We start from the raw sequence: 18,259 nt of genomic DNA on the forward strand, positions 1-18,259 counted from the left end.
TTCACCTCCCCACTGACAGTCATGGTCAAATCACATGTCCTTAGCTTGCAACCAAGCCACGTCATTTCCTCGCAACATAGCTGGATGGGGTTCAAACAGGGCATTGGCTATGCAGCGGACAAAATGGCCTGCCCCATGCGATGCCTTCTCCATGCCCATCATGTCATTCATTCCCAGGCTCGTACAATCTGTCATATCCGTCAGTTACATTCGTCCTGCCCACTGCAACTTTTACCTTTGTTTTTTTCATTCATTATGTTTTTATATTTTTAAAAGTTATAATGAGTAAAATAATAAATATTATAAATAATGAATTATATATTTAATTTTTTTATAATAATTTATATATTTAAATTTAAATTTTTTAATTTATTTTAATAAAAAGTATATTACAATATATATATTATATATAAATTTTAATAATATTATTTTAATTTTTTAAAAATACTTATATAAGTAAATAATTGTTTATTTTTTCTAAATACTTATTTATTTCTTATGTTAAAATAGTTTATATTATCTTATTAAGTTATATATCATGTGTAGTCACATAAATCTGTCCACTTAATTAAATGAATACTTAGTATTTATTTGATTATTTAACCATCAATTAATAATTAATTAAATTAATATTTATTTAATTCATCTTAACCCTCTTCTCCTATTAATTAAATAAATTATTCAATTTATTTGATTTAATTCACTTAACCAAATTCATACCATTAATTAAATAAATAAATCATATTTGTTTAATTAAATCTTCTCTCACATTTAAATAAATTAATATTTATTTAAATCCCCCAAAATCCCACCTCTCACATTTAAATAAATTAATATTTATTTAAATCCCCCAAAATCCCACCTCTCACATTTAAATAAATAAATCATTTATTTAAATCACCTTTATCCTCCACCCACTTGTATTTTCCTACAAAACCAAGTTGCACAATTATTTTAAATAAATAATTTATTTAAATCACCTTTATCCTCCACCCACTTGTATTTTCCTACAAAAGCAAGTTGCACAACTATTTTAAATAAATTATTTATTTAAAATCCTATTTATCCTCACCCACTTGAAACCTTTAATGGTTTCCCTTAAAGTATTCAAACTTGATGGCTTCCTTCTATAGTCTTCTTAAGACTTTAATGGTTTTCCTTAAAGTCTTCAAGCCTTTAATGGTTCCCCTCAAAGTCTTCAAGCATTTTAATGCTTTATCTTCCTTTTTCTCATTTAAATAAATTAATATTTATTTGAATATTTATCCAAATACAACTTGCACACATTTATTGAAATAAATGAATTTTTATTTTAATAAAATCCTATTTTCCCTCACCCACCAAATCCACTTGCAAAATCTAATCCCCTTCTAGATTCTTCTAACCCCTTCCTAATTAACTTAATCCATCCCCTAATTATTGTCACATTCCTAAGCAAAATGGAGTCACTTCTCAAAGCCTAAAAGTCTTTGATAACCATTAAAGGCTTTCAACCTTCAACCACTAAATGTCTCAAAGTCTTGGATAACCTTTGAAAGCTTCCAACCTTCAACCACTAAATGGCTCAAAGTCTTTGATAACCATTGAAGGCTTTCAACCTTCAACCACTTAATCCCCAAAGTCTCCAATAGCCATTAATGGTTACCTCAAACCCTCCCACATGGTTAAAACATTTGTTTTGACTCAACCTCTACCCAACCCAAGGGTCTCATCAAGCCTTTACTGCTTTGACCATGATTATCTCTTAATCATTTGCACAAAGGTTTATCCTTGCATTAACTCCTAATCCAGTGGGTAATCCTAATTTAGGCTTGACCCTTACCTTCTAGATAACCATGAGGTCTCCTCAGGCATTTAATGCCTCCAACCTCTTCTCTCAACCCAATCTTATGTTGACACTTGTCACCATTTCATTGGTGCAAATTTTGCACATGGATCCCCAACTTTCAAGCTTGACCCTTGATTAAACCTTTCAATCCTGGCCATCCATTGCTCCATTTTTCCTATAAATAGAGCCCATTCCTTCATAATCCAGATCCTGAAAACTTGTATGCATTTAGGCTATAGACATTTTTAGAGAGCATTTAGCATAGCATAACTAAAATCTTGTCTTTTTGGTAAAATCAATCATTTTAGCATCAATAGAATAGTATTTAGCTTTTCATTTCATATTTGAAGCTTAATATTAAATCTCAATCCTCCATAAGCATCCATAGTGCAAAAAGCTGCTGAGAGCTACACTCATTTGGGACTTGGAGAGGAGAGGAACAAGGGAGGAGCAACTATGAGCATCTTGATTAGCTACTTCATTCTATGTTTATATGCTTTCTATTTCATGCTTAATATCTCTCTTGATATGCTTGTTTAGGATAATCTTTTGTTGCTAACACTAACGTTTGTTTCTTGTGCTCTTGTGTGTGTTGCCATCAAACAGATTTTCTAATCCTTTTTGCAGAGCATCATCATGTATGTTAAAACTTAGTTATATGCTAAGATCAGTTAGTTATTTTTTATTTTAAGAAACTTTTATTTTCTATCTTAAGTAATTTTTATTTTTATATGTTTTTGATATTAAAAGCAGCCAAAAAAAAAGGGGGGTTGACCCATAGGAACATTAAGAAGGCCAGTGGCAGGACCACAAATCATTTTGTTATTTCCTTTGTTAAGTAATTTTTATTTTCCATACTAAAAGTTTTGGTGAAATTATTGATTAAAACCATAAAAGCTATTTGGATTATTAGCTATCTAGCATCCATTTTGGTATTTATATTCTTCGACCAACCATTAAAGATAAGTTTCACACCACATCACAATTGAAAATTGAAGAAAAAAAAGACAAATTTGAAAAAAAAAAATTAAAAAATTTATATGTTTATATTATTATTTTATTTGTTTTTTTTTATATAAATTTTTAAATGTGTATATAATATTTTTTATTGTTATATTTTTTTGATAAATATGATATAGAATATTTTTCATATGTTATTTTCTTATTGTGTAAATAAATATGCCTAATTTTTTAATTTAATTATTTTTTATTGTTATAATATTATTTATTTAATAGATTTATTAAATTATAATGTTTAAATTTTAAGGAAACTTAATAAAGAAATAATTTTAAAATTTACTTTTAACTTATAATACTTAAATTTTAAGTAAATTTATAAAATTAATTTTAAGTAAATTTTTATAGTAATTTTTTTTCATATTGGTTTATTTTTATAAAATCTTTGAAATTGGATTACCGTCATTTGATAAATCTTAGGGTTATGTCAATTCGATTAGAGTTACAATAAAAATTTAAGTTATATTTTTATAGATTTACTTAAAACTTAAACATTATAATTTTTATGGTAGCTCAAATTCTATTTGAACCTTAAAATTGACCCTAACCCTAAGATTTATCAAATGGTAATCCCAACTTGAATCATAATTAAACCCTAATTGAACTCTTACTTTAATATATATATATATATATATATATATATATATATATATATATATATATATATATATATAACCCTAGTTGAACTCTAATCTTTTTTAAAAATTTAACCATAGTTGACTTTATCTATTGTATATAGTAATATTTTTTTCCATAATTGTTAATTAAATTTTAAATATGTTTTAAAAATAAACAATTATGAAAAAAAAATTACTATAAAAATTTACTTAAAATTAGTTTTATAATGATACTTAAAATTTAAACATTATAATTTTATAGATTTCCTTAAAATTTAAGCATTGTAATTTTAAAGAAATTTTTGTAGTTATATTTAAAGTTTAAATATATTTTAAAATTATTTATTTTATAGATTTGCTTAAAATTTAAACATTATAATTTAATAAATCTATTAAATAATATTATATACAATAAAAAATATTATATACACATTTAAAAATTCATATAAAAAAACAAATAAAATAATAATATAAACATATAAAAAACTTCATATTAAAATGAACAAATAAAACAAACATAAAAAACAAACTTCCTTTTCAAAACATGGAGTAGTCTGCACAACAATTGAGATATCTCCATTCCCGAGTAAAAAAAATAAAAAACATTTTGATGGGACCGTTTGAATGGAGGGTGATGGCATGGGGGATGGGGATGGGAAGGCATGGCATGGGCGGGCCGTTTTGTTCGCTGCGTAGCCATTGCCTTCAAACAGAGCATGGAAGCTCGAGTAAACTTTAACCCCCAACCTCCTACAAAGGAGTCTCGCAGCTTACCGTTGCGCCGCGAGGTCATCTCCTGACTTGTTTGTGTACTTGTTAAAAATAATTACTAAGACCCATTTACATTGGGTTGCAAATAATTGTAATGCACGAAACCATACGAAAACATGATTAACAATATTTTTGCATAAATGATTATAACATAATAGTGTATAATACACATTCAAACATATGTATTATTATTTCCCATGACAATCAATACACATAGGTGGAGAAGCATGATCACCTATATCCACCAAAAGTTAGCACACATGTACCAATACAACATTCTTGAGCTTACACCATGCACCAGTGAAAGATTTTTTATGCCATATAAGACACTCATTATAAGGGCCAAGAAAGAATAATGACATGTATCAAGCTAAACTAAGGATCTCAAATAAATGAGATGGGGTCTCACTCTATATTATTGATTAAGTACTCTTACCCATTGCCTAGTTACACAAGATACAGATTAACATGAATAGGAATGCACTGTTCATTATATAATTCTTTGGTTAAGTGTAAAAGAGAATGTACATGAATTGAGCAACATTAATTAATTCATTTCAATTCCACAAACATTTTAAATAATGGAATGAAATAACATAAATATTTTTTCTCAAATCCTAATACACGAATAACAAACAAAAATACAATTATTTCTAGCATACTATGACACATACACATGCACATGCTCTTTCTTACCAAAGAGTAAAAAATATGATAAAAGTATATTATATTTGAGCATTTCAAGACATAAAATTAAATATAACTAGAATTATTTTTAGTTTCTCAGATTCCTTAAAAACATGATAAATATTTACCACTTTTCAATTTAGACAGAATGCAAAATTATAACTGACCATTTAACCATTAATTTGAAATATCACACTTTTTGACCCATCATCCTCAATCTCTTGCAACTCACTCTCTTTTTACTTCTAGAAAATATGACCCACAACATTGATGCAAACAAATTTTACACAATTAAATCTAGAAACAAAATATAATAATATGAACAATATTCAAATAAAATGTATTATAATAACTTTTCATCAACCACAAAATAAATTAGGCATTTTCATCAATCCTTGTTGTACTTGTGTATGAAGTGGGGCAATGCCTACATACATTGTTTGAGAACTTAGTAGACAAGGATTAATTCAACAACTTTGAACAATGATTAAAGACAAAAAACTTGAACATGCAATATACCTAGGTTGATTATGTGAGATAATGATGTAAAAACCCAAGCCACTTGGAACTACTCCAAAGTGATAAAATGACAATGTTGGGGCAAGGAGGGCCCACATGTGAAAAACAATGCCAATAGGACAAAATAGAGATGGATAGGTAGTGAGTGTGCTAATTTGTAAATGACCAACGTTAAGTCTTAGTTCATGAAATGACAACTTACATCTTGATGATCTCCTCCCTTATCCTTAGTACATAATTCATGATTCTTAAAATAATTAAAAAAATTATCTTGACTTGTCTGTGTACTTGTTAAAAATAATTACTAAGTCCCATTTACATTGAATTGCAAATAATTGTAATGCATGAAACCATACAAGGGCCAAAATGGAAGAAAACATGGTTAATACATTTTTTTTTGCATAAATGATTATAACATAATAGTATATAATACACATTCAAACATACATATACTGTTATTCTCATGACAATCAATACACATAGGTGGAGATGAATAATCACCTCTATCCACCTAAAGTTAGCACACACACCAATACAACATTCTTGAGCTTACACCATGCACTAGTGAAAGATTTATGCCATATAAGACACTCATTATATGGGCCAAGAAAGAATAATGGCATGTATCAAGCTAAACTAAGGATATCAAATAAATGAGATGGGTCTCACTCTATATTATTGATTAAGTACTCTTACCCATTATCTAGTTACACAAGATAAGGACTAACATGAAAAGGAAATACACTGTTCATTATATAAATTTTTGGTTAAGTGTAAGAGAGAATGCACATGAATTGAGCAACATTAATTCATTCGTTTCAATTCCAAAAACATTTTAAATTATGAAATGAAATAACATAAATTGTTTTCCACAAATTCTAATACACGAACACCAAACAATAATAGAATTCTTTCTAGAATACTATGACACATGCACATGTTCTTTCTTATGAAAGAGTAAAAAATATGATAAAAATATATTATATTTGAGCATTTTAAGACATAAAATCAAATTTAACTAGAATTTTTTTTAGTTTCTAAGATTCCTTGAAAACATGATAAATATTTATATCTTTTCAATTTACATGAGATGTAAAATTATTTTTGACTATTTAACCATTAATCTAAATGATTAGTGACATTAGATTTTCACAATCCATATTGATTATTACATCTTGTTTTTGGACTCAACTGCATAAAATTTGTTTGCATCAACGTCTCAAATTACACTTCATGATCCACCATCCTTAGTCTCTTGGAGCTCACTCTCTTTATACATTTCTACCACTCTCTTTTTAACTGCGTAAAATTTGTTTGCATCAATGTCTCAAATCACACTTCATGATCCACCATCCTTAATCTCTCGTAGCTCACTCTCTTTTAACATCTTGATGATAGATAAAAAAATGTGATTCCAACATTAATACAAACAAATTTTACACAATTAAATTTAGAAACAAAATATAATAATATAAACAATATTCAAATAAAATATATTATAATAACTTTTCATCAACCACACAATAAATTAAGCCTTACTCCAAACATAAAACTAAAAATTTCCACAACCACCACAAGTATGGTATATGTTTCTTCTTCTATTGTAAAAATAAAATCAAAATAACAAAAACAAGGAACGATAAGGAATTCAAAAACCATAGAAAAATCTAAAAAAATTCTGCATTCAGTCCATCCGGAATGTTATATTGAATTGCAGGACGGCGTTGGCAACGAGAGATGTTTCAATGGTGCTGATAACTACAGAGCCCCTTGCATACCTAAATTTGCCGGTGCCCCCAACAATGGCGACCTCGCGCTGGTCCTTGAGAATCGTATCAGCGCCATGGATGCAGAGCGTACTCCCTCTATACTCAGGGGGCTCCTCGAAAATGACGGTGACGAGAAGCAAAACATCGGGCTGCGTAAGGTCCAGAGAGTCGGAAACATACATTCCTTTGGCCCTGCCGAGGCGCGTGGAATTAGGGTTTGAGCTTTCAGTGAGGATGTCGTCGATAACTACTATGGCTCCAAACCCCAGCCTTGTGATGCTTCCTATGTTCACTGGAACTGCCGTTCGGTTGCTTCCCACCACCACATCATGCATGTAAAACATCATTTTTTTTTCTTCCGCCATGCCGAAGCTGCTCATCGCCATGAACAGTACCGTCAGCCGCCAAATTATTAGGGTTTTTGCCATTGTTGCTCGCTGTTAGTGCTTGCTCTGAATGGATCCATGGATTTAAGCAGTAAAAATGGGGAAAGTTAGGCAGCGGAGATCAACTACCAAGGAAAATCGACAGACGATGGAAGCCGATAATGATGATTTGTTCTTGCTGCTGCTCGCTCACCTCAACTGCTTGCTTGACCACGTGAAGCCATTTTTTGAATTCATGCTCGTACGCCACTGTTGGAGTGCTTTGCAGAACAAGACGATTGAAACTCTTTCAACAGAGGAAACTGGGTAAATGATTTTCCTTTTTTCCTCGGAGAGAAGGTCAAAGGTTGGTGAGAATTTGTATTTTATTTTTATTTAGAAGTACTTTCATTTGAATTCTAATTTTACAAATTAGATCCACCATGCATTGAACACTTAAAAAATGATGTAATTTAGAACCTCTTTTATGGAGAATTTAATATCATTCTTGATTGTGTTTTGCAATTCGATAGTGGTTAGAGGTAAATATTGAGGGATATCAATTGTGGCACCAGCTTGACTTCATTCCTTATATCATACAATTGGGAATTTAAATCTTGGTGGATGATGTACTTGAGGAACATATCATCATCTTTGTCAATTGAGATACAACCTTTTGGTATTCAATGATTTTTCATAAAAAACATATTTTCAAAACAAGATATTTTTTTTTATGGAGAATTTTTCATCCACAAATTCGTTTTAGCTACCCAATATAGGAGCACAACCCTTAGGTTGAAACCTTTTCAACTAAGAGCCAAGGATTGGTGGGTACCCATGTTGTCGGATTTGCCCATAGCACAATCTCGACCTCATTGCTTATGATGTCAAAGCCTTGTACTCAACAAGACTTGATCCCTCGCGTGCTCATTAAAAAATCATTCAACTTCACCAGCAAACCAAGATCCTTTTGACAAAACAAGAATTTTGACTTAAAATACAAGAAATAAATACTTGTAAGCTTATTATGTCATCAAACTTTTTCTTTACTTAAAAATAATTTTAAACAAAAATTATTGAAACATTTAAAAATAAGTGAAAATAATTTAAAAATTCTTCTCATTCAATTCACGCAAATTTAATAAAATCATTGAGTTTTACTTAAGAAAGATTAATGTGCTTCATTTTAATTTTTTTCAAGGCATTGCAAGTGAAGAATTGATCAGCAAAACTTAGTCCATTTAATAAAAAAGGTAACTCTTTTTTAACAAAATATCTTCCTTAAGTTGACAACGTTCTTAATAAACAAGTCAACACAAGCTGTGAAAAAGTAAAAATTACCATCAATTATGAACAATCTAGTAATGCAAAACAATGTTCATTATACCAAACAATATGTAGCATGAATAAGGAGGCATAACCACTAGATAAGTTGATGAGAATTGGTGAACGCTTATACTATTTAAGTAAGAGAGTTGATCCTCTATTTACATCATACTCAAGCTCAAGTAGATCACACTCTCCAAGTTGCTATAGGTTGAGGCCCTTATAATCTCTTTGGTAGGAATGACAATTCTGTAGAATATGCATGTAGCATGACTCTTCAAATAAGCTCTCCACAATCAGTGATATGCCAAGCTCATTATCAAAGGCCTTTTACAGGTAGCATAGATCTATTCTCAACATAGGCAAACAATTCTGGTCAAGACAACCTCAAAAGCATAAGAAGCAAAAAAAAAACCAATTTCCTCTTCTAGATTTCTCATGAAACCATAAAAAATGTTCTCATTTTCTCATTGCAAACGCTTCATGCGCTCATTAGTGAGACCTATTGGTTTACACCCCCTAAAGTGTAAAATTTAAGCTCTTTCATTTTGCTTAATCTTTGTAATGGAGTGATAGGATGAGCTCCAAAAATCACGTTGGTTTGGTTAGTCTTATTATAGTTCACATGGCTAAAATTTAACAAACTAAAGCAAAATATAGATCAACTTGTAGAGGGTATCTTATATCCATTGTCCATTCAGTCTAGTGTTTGTTAGAACCCATTTTCCTTTTTGGACCCTACTAAGTAGTTGTTTGAAGTTCACAGTAAAGACTTTATTGTGCCCATGAACTTACTAAACTAGCACTTCACTTCAATGAGATGCAATGGTTATGGCGATAGCAAGATATGCTTTGGGTAATATATTGGAGGGCAAGCAAAAGTTGAAAGAAAGCAACATTGCCTTTGTTGGATTAATTATTTAGAATACAATTGAGTTGATCTTGAAACATGGGAAAAATTTGAATATGAAAGGATGCAACTTATAATTTGATTGGCAAGCTATGCGAAATGTTTTTACGATGTATGAGGATGATTAACTTAGGATATTGATTATATTGAGTAGATTTGTTTTGTGCTATATTCAAGAATGTGATTGTCCAACCATCGAATAAATTACATCACAACCAAATTTGTAAAACACACATAATTATGTGATGTCTAAATGTGTGACATACACTAATTGTATGATGACTGACCAACTCTAATGTGGTTCAATGTCTTCCTGAGATTTCTTTCTTCCTTTAGTTGCCCTATCCACTATCCACAATGAATTTCTTATGAGAGGTACTCTAGTCCAGTGTTAGTATTTTGGCTTGGATTTACACTTACAAGTTATTTGGGTGATAGAATTTTAGCCTGGATTTACATTTACAAGTAATTGGGTTATAGTCTTTTGGCCTATTTTTATATGTAAATGGGTGTTAGTATTCTAACTTGAATAATTTACATTCACAAGTAATTTGTGTGATAATATTTTGGTCTATATTTACATCTACATTTAATTGGTTATATGTATTTTGTCCTTGATTCACATTTACTTGCAATTTGGGTGACAATATTTTTGACCTGGATTTAATCTCACAAGCAATTGCACATTGCTTTTATCTGAATTCTGTTTTGCTTTTGATTTTTATTTGTGAGTAATTTATGGTATTGATTTGCATATACAGTTAATGGTGTTCTTCATAGAATAAAACCCTCTACTTCATTTGGTTTGTCATTGAATTGCATTCATATGTAATTGGTTTAGTCACATATCAAATATGTTTAAAATCATGATTTAAATTCATAAGTAACTGTTTCAATCCTTTATCCCATTATCTTGAATTCGCTTAAAATCTTGTTCTCTGTGTTGATGTTTTAGATTGTGTTTGTTATTCAAAAACTGTAAAAAATCCTCCATCATCTCCCTTCAATTTTGGTGTTTTGGTATATTAGCATGGATTGACATTTACAAGTAATTGCAAGTTGTTCCATCCAGAACTTGTGCTCATTTACATTTACTAGTAATCCTAAGGTGTTCTATCCAAAATTTATTTTAGTGTTCATTTACATTTACAAGTGTTTAAATCTTTTATCCAAGATCTATTTAGGAGTGTTGGTAAAGCAGTGGAAAGTGTGCGTAATGGGGTGTGCAAATTCTTCATGAAGTGGTCAAAACTATGCATCAAAGCGTAAAGAATTCAATATATAAAATTGAGGATTATAAAAGATTTTTTTTGAAAATGTTAAACAAATTATTAAAAAATCTTTTTAGTTTTGGGTTCAATACTTACATTGCTTCAATCACTTTTTTCTAGGTTGTCGGTTCGGGTTCGAAGAACCAGTTTGTCAGTATGACAAAATTTTGAATATATATATATATATATATATATATATATATATATATATATATATATATATGATAGTCAAATGCACCTTGGGTTTGGCTGCTAGGGGGCGACGACTCTCCTAGGCTATTCGCCTACGGGCTCTAGGTCTATCTTGGGCAGAGCCGCCACCTCTACCATATATATATATATATATATATATATATATATATATATATATATATATTTTGAGCAACCTATAAGCACGAATTAAGATTAGCATGTCACATAGCATCATGATCATACCATAATAGTATCATATACATCAAGTTTAATATCAAAATGACAAAATATTCAAGTATCATTAATTCTACTTTCAACAATTTGAAGTTTAATCATCAAATGGATTTTCTAAATTTCTAATTCATCACCCTCCTCCTCCTCCTAATCCTCCTCCTCCCCCTCCTCATCCTCATCTTCCTCATTTGACATTGACATTAGATGAGCCAATGCCACTTGCACTTGCACTATAAGCTTGCTCAGTATCTGAGTCATCAAGTGTTAATGCAAGAAGCTGAGAAGCGGGAGCATCCAAATCAGTATGCTCTAGCTCTATATCCCACATCTTCGTTTCCCCTTGGGTGTAGTCACGTTATTTGTGTGAAAGTAGGTGTAGGTTGGAATGCACATATACAAAATTCTTCACTCTTTTTGATAGCAACCTCTTGCGTTTTACTGAGTGGATGAAAGAGTATGTGCTCCAATTTCTTTCTGAAGCAAATAAACTAGCAACCTATGAAGACAAAGTAAACAATTAAAGTTATACATTTATAAAATTAAAACTAAAAATTACTAGCAACCTATGAAGAGAAAGTAAACTATAAATAAACTTGTGATAAATTTTAATTAATTAAACTTACTTATGATAAAACTTTGACAACGAGGGGTTGTATGTGTTGGAAGTACCACCAACTATGAGCATCCTTCTTAGATCTATGGCGAAGATCATCAACACTTAGACCATTCCCACTTGCAATTTCTATGAACTCATTAGTAACAGTATTTCACAAATCATCATCAAGATATATTCTAAGAAATGCTGCCTTTTACCCATCAGATACTTCGAGATCTCTCCATGGTGCAATCCTTTCTGGTTTATCAAGAAATTGATTGCTATAATACTTTGGTGTCAAGGCATAGGCAAGAAGATGCAAAGGAGTGGTCATCTTATTCCACCTTTCAACAACAATTGCTTCCACTTCTTTGAAGAATTTCTCATTGGGGTCTTTCTCTCTTGCATTTATAGTGCATTTTATTTTTCAAGCTTTGAGTCAATGACATCATAAATCTCACCAATGCAAGGCCTATCCACGTCGGTAAAGCGAATCATGCTCATAATGGGCTCAGTGATACTAAGGAGATATGTCACAAGATCCCACCATTTCTCATTGAATATTTGGTCCCTAATTTTTGCTGCCCTCTCACTGCTACTCTACTTCCATATAGTCCAATTGGTGTTGATCACCATATTGCATAATGCCACTCTAATTTTCACAAGTTGTCTTAAGACGATTGTGTTTGATGCAAAATGGGTCTCAGCAACCTATACCACAAATTAATGCTAAAATGATTAAAAAATAAAGCCAAAATTTAAAGAAGTATACACAATATGCTTACACAATGATATTATGAACATTGAAAATTAAAAAAAATCAGAAAATGTAAAATTAAATTACTATTTCACTTACTTTCAATAGCTCCAAATTCGAAAAGAATCTAAAAATCTCTTAAGACATGTGGTTTGTGATGAACATTTGGATGTCCTCAACCTCTGCATACACATCTCTGATCCATTTTATTAGTTCCAATCCTTTGTAGCATAAGATTAAGTGAATGTACCACACAAGGTGTCTAAAACATGTGTTCATAGCGTTCCTCAACCAACAAATCAACAACTCTACAATTTTTTGCATTGTCCATTATGACTTGGACAACATTGCAGGGTCTTACTGATTCAATGGTGGAGATGAGAATAGCTGCAATAAATTGGTCATCTTTTACTTGGCCCTCACAATCGACAACTTTCAAAAACATTGGCCCTTTAGGGGACATCACTATGACATTTATCAAAGGACGATTTTTAGAATCTTTCCACTCATTTGAAACAATTGATACACCTGTCTCAGCCCATGAATCCCTTATGGGTTTCAATGCATCTTCAACCCCCTTCACCTCTTTCTCCAATAATGTTCCATGTACTTTCTCATAACCTGGGCCCTTATACCCTCTTGGAGCTTCATTAACACTTTTCGACATTTGCTTCCAATATGGGGAGCGAACAATATTGAAAGCCAACCGATTTGCATATATGCACCTTGCTACATCTTCGTCGGCAATGTCTCGACTCTCATTTTGAAATGTGGTTTCTAAAGGCCCCTTTGTTCTTTTGCGTGTCAAGGGTGCTTCACTTTGAGGTTTAGCCGTGAAAAAGAAGGGGTAGTTTTCTACTACAACATCAGGATTAGATGGGGCTTGCATTCCCCTTATTTTCTTTGGTGTGGTTTGATTCAATATGCGGGCTTCTCTCTCTTCTGCTTCTTCACGCTCCCTAATATATTTCATCACCGTCTCATCTGGTATAGGTTTACCATCTTTTCTGAGACATTTTTTGATGCCTCTTCCTTTTATTCCACACAAATGGCATACCACCCAATAATATGAACTATTGCGTTGTATACCACATCCTTGGCATCTCCAGTGAAATCCCCCACCTCCTGGAAGTAGTCTTATAATGTCAACATACTTCCATGGGGGAGAATTTGGATCATTTTTTTGTTTTGATTGTTCATTTGTGCCAATAGAGGAAGAGGTAGATGTCATTCTAGTTTCTATGACAAGAAATAATATGAACACATTCAAAATAAAAAACAAAAACAAAATAATGAAGAACAATTAATGTTTCATGTTTGACAATTTGTGAAACAAAAATAGTTGAAAAATGTTCAAAAACCTACCTCTTGCTGCCAATGGGAGCTTACAAATGTGTGGAAATGATGTTGCAACACTTGTTGAAGCTTAAAAAATCAGTCTTCAACTCCTCCTATTGATCTTGGAAGCCAAATTTTGTTCACCCTTTCTTCAACCCGCTAGCAAAAAACTTTTGTTTGCAACACAAATGAGGAGAAATGAGCCAAGTTCATGTTTTAGAAGTCACTTTTAGGGTTTATTTTTCACTTTTTCATTGGCTGATTTTTAAAAAAATAAAAATTTTGCACATAAAATATCTTTTTGGGTCGGTCGGTCGCCCGAGTTCGACCTGGTTTGAACTGGGTTCACCCGACTTCGACTTGGCTCAAACTCAGCATGTGGAAAATGGATCCCGTCTGAACCACAGCGAGACCGGACCCGAACCCAAGACCTGGACCGGACCAAGACTAGGGGTTTGAGGGGGCGAACCCAGTAAGCTAGACATTTTTAAATATCTTCTTAGAATCCATAAGTAAATCTTATTTTGTTTTGGATAGTTTCCAAGTTTCTAGTATGAATCAATTCATTTTCTCAAATTGGGTGCTTTGCTTTGTTTGTAACATATGAAAAAAGAACAACCAATAATTTGCTTGTAAGTTCTGATACAATCACCAAATCTTATAAATAGGTTTATGCATAACTCGAGATAGATTTAAAACTACTTGTTTGTTTACGGATGCTTTGAAATATAATGAAAGCTTTTTTTTGAAATCAAGACCCACACATTTTACAAAATGAATTTAAAAAACAATCACAATTCAATTTTTATATGTCTTTTAAATCAAAATTAAATATTAATGACTTATGAATTTGATCAAAAAGGAAAATTTCAAAAACACAATAGATTCAATAATCAAAACTAACGGACATAGAAAAACTCTTAAAAACATTATTCTGATAGATTTCACTTCACAAAATTGTCCTGGCATAAAGTTTCTAACACATATTCAAAGATTATCAAGAATCAATTTCTATTGATCGATAACAATTTAAATAAAATGCAGAGTTAATACAAGAGGATTGTTTCCTATTTTATTTTTCCAAGAACTCACACCGATTCCACATAAATCCTTTCATATGTTAATGTGTAACACGAAATTCTCTAATGCATTTTAAGCAGCTCCCAAAAAAAAACATCAAACCCACAAATCTGGATCTCTAAATCACCAGTAATTCGTTCAAACACAGCGGAAAAAATAAAAAATAAAAAATCCTAGTAATAGGTACCCACATCCATATTTTTAAAACTCAAAATTTGAATCCTTATAATTCAAGGATTCTTCAGAAATTAATGTAGATTTGTATTCTCGAGTACTTTTTACAGTGGAAGAATGTAGGAGTTGAGACAACAATTTGTCAAAATGCCTCAAAGAGATATATTATTGTGGACTGCACTATTTGCTGGATATGCACAAAATGGATTTTTTAAAAAAGGCTTTAGAAATTTTCAAGCAATTGCAATTGCTAGGTGTAAAGACAACTTCCACAACCTTTGGCATCATCTCCTCTGCCTGTGCTAAAATGCAACAGGGTATACACAAACATCAAAACATATAGATTAAAGTTGCACCTACCCTCATAAACATGCATACCGAATGAGCAAGCATAGGCAAGGCATGTGAACTGTTTGACAGAATGCCTCAAAGAGATGTGGTCTCATGGAATGACATGATTGTAGGATATGGTCAAATTTGATCTGTGGAAAAGACTTTACGAGCTCATATCGTCCACAGATTAGAACATAAACAACCTATTAGCCGTGCACATAAACAATCAAATTTGGTTTGATGCAATCCTTAATAGTACAGGGCATACCCGAGCTAAAGTAGGCCAAGAGCATAAGTGAACTAAAATAGTCACGATCCAGGCGAAATACATGTCATTAAAACCCCAGATGTAAATAATTTGAAAATCACCAGGAAACACAAGCAAATACGAATTGCATTGATTTTTGTCAAGTACAATAGCATTTTCATTTTGTTGTGTTTTCTTGCTTCTTTCTTTTTTTCCCTATATTTCTTAATGAATGTCAAAGAAAGCAAGATATCCGGGAAAAATAACAAATGAGATTACAGTATAGCAAACATATATTATGCTGCTCGTCTGTGATTTGAAATTACTGAGGGTTTTGATGTTTTTTAGGTCTCAAGGCTATGGCTTTGAATGTAATTGAGCGGATCAGACCGGCGAGAGGCATGCCAGAGAAGATGAATTTTCGCCATAACTTGCACTTGCAATATTTGATCTTGAAAGTTACCTGTCGAACAACAATTGAAATCTTCTGGTGTACAAATACATGTCTAGGGCAACTTTTTTCATACTTTCCACAAAAGTGACAAAGACGAGGCCAACGAGGTATCGTTGGGATTAGCTTACATTAAATTCGTCTTACAAAAGGCAGGTAAATGTATTATTACGCATTTACAGTTTTTTCAGTTTCGTATTGGGAACACCACTACATGTACTGGCGGAGGTGGGGGTGGCGTATATAATGGGCTGGTTTCAAAAAGTCACAATTTTTGTATAATACGAAGGTTAGTCGAAAATTAGGGATCTTGGACGTGCTCGGTAGAACTAGCTGTATCTTTCATTTTTCGGAAATGTGTATAATGCGAAGATTAGCTGTATCCTATACAATGATTTTTATTTTCCATTGTTTCCATCGATTCTGTTGTCCTTTCCCTCAGCATAAGCGATGTCGAAATTTATTGTGATTGTTGATACTTGTTGAACATGTTGCCTGCATTTGCCGAGATGAAAAATAGATGTTGCTTGTGTTCGTCAAGATAAAAACATGACGTGGGACAACGTGATCCCGATGGAGTTTCCACAAGAAATAACCTAACGATTAATTATGTTTATGGACCAAAAATAGTTATAAATCATAATTCTTTTGAGGGGTTTCACAACCCCTTTGTTTCTTATTTGTATCTCAATGTCTCCTAGACTTGAACAAATTAAGGAGTTACTAAGGTCCATCGTGTTTTGAGTTTCAACTTTGATATACATTCTTTGTACAAGTTCTAGCCTTTTGAAAAATAGAAGTTCAAATAAAAATTGAATGCTAACCTACCATTGAATACAATCGCTAGCATGTGGCATATTTGATAATGCAATGGACATGGATACAATCATTATTGATGGGATAGATAAATGGCATGATATAATAAGAATAAAATAGAGCATTGGTAGCTTGCACAAGCAAACATGGAGGACATGGTATGCAATGTTAAAAAAGGGAGAGCAGAGCACAATGAGGTAAATAATTTAAAGACAATATTATCAAAATGATTGCACCCAACAAAAAGGATGAAAATATGACAAATGAAGATGTGGCACATACATTCAAGACTAGAAATGTAGCTTCAAAGCTACATGGAAGTAATTAACTCATGCAAGTGATTTAAATAGGTCATAACATAGCACAATATGGCTTGGCCTAAACATTTAACGAATATTGTCATTTTAAATTAATGATGCAATTTTCATGAATGTTTAGGAGTATCATGTAGACCATATGAACAATGGTGCATGGATTATTACGTTGGCTCCAAGGAATGAGTTATGGTATATCACTACCCAATTTGCGTTTGTGTAGCATTTAGAGGGATCAATAAATGAAAATTTCAATGCATTTTAATAATTGAATGAGATGAAAATGATTCGAGCATGGCAACAAAGTAGGGTGTGGTTGTGTGAAGGTGAGCCCGCTCAATCAGATTTGTGCGCACATCTTTGAAATAGCCTTTATTTTTCTAATGCTAGGAGCAAAACTTCTAACAAAGTTGATTAGCCCAAAGAAGGATTACATGCTTATGATTATCTTGGGTTGAGGGATTAGGTCTATTGCTTTCACTCTTTCAAGGTCAAACCTCACCTCTTCCTGGGACACTCTACTTTCAAGGAGCTTTCTCTCATCTACATCAAATACATTTTCTTAGAATTTAACAAAATTTCATATTTCAAGCATCATTAGAAGACCAATTCTAAATTCTAATAATATGGTATTTTTTTTTTTGGGGG

General features: G+C 31.8%; 1 protein-coding gene across 1 annotated transcript; it reads right to left on the minus strand.

Annotated features, from left to right (window-relative positions):
- Positions 1 to 6,986: 6,986 nt before the first annotated feature.
- On the minus strand, positions 6,987 to 7,896 carry LOC131036085 (dirigent protein 15). Its single transcript, XM_057967886.2, has one exon. It carries the CDS (start codon positions 7,634 to 7,636, stop codon positions 7,124 to 7,126), a length of 513 nt encoding a protein of 170 aa, XP_057823869.1. The 5' UTR covers positions 7,637 to 7,896; the 3' UTR covers positions 6,987 to 7,123.
- Positions 7,897 to 18,259: the final 10,363 nt, after the last annotated feature.

Source organism: Cryptomeria japonica, chromosome 4, assembly GCF_030272615.1.
Source record: "Cryptomeria japonica chromosome 4, Sugi_1.0, whole genome shotgun sequence".
In the NCBI taxonomy this organism is placed as follows: domain Eukaryota; kingdom Viridiplantae; phylum Streptophyta; class Pinopsida; order Cupressales; family Cupressaceae; genus Cryptomeria; species Cryptomeria japonica.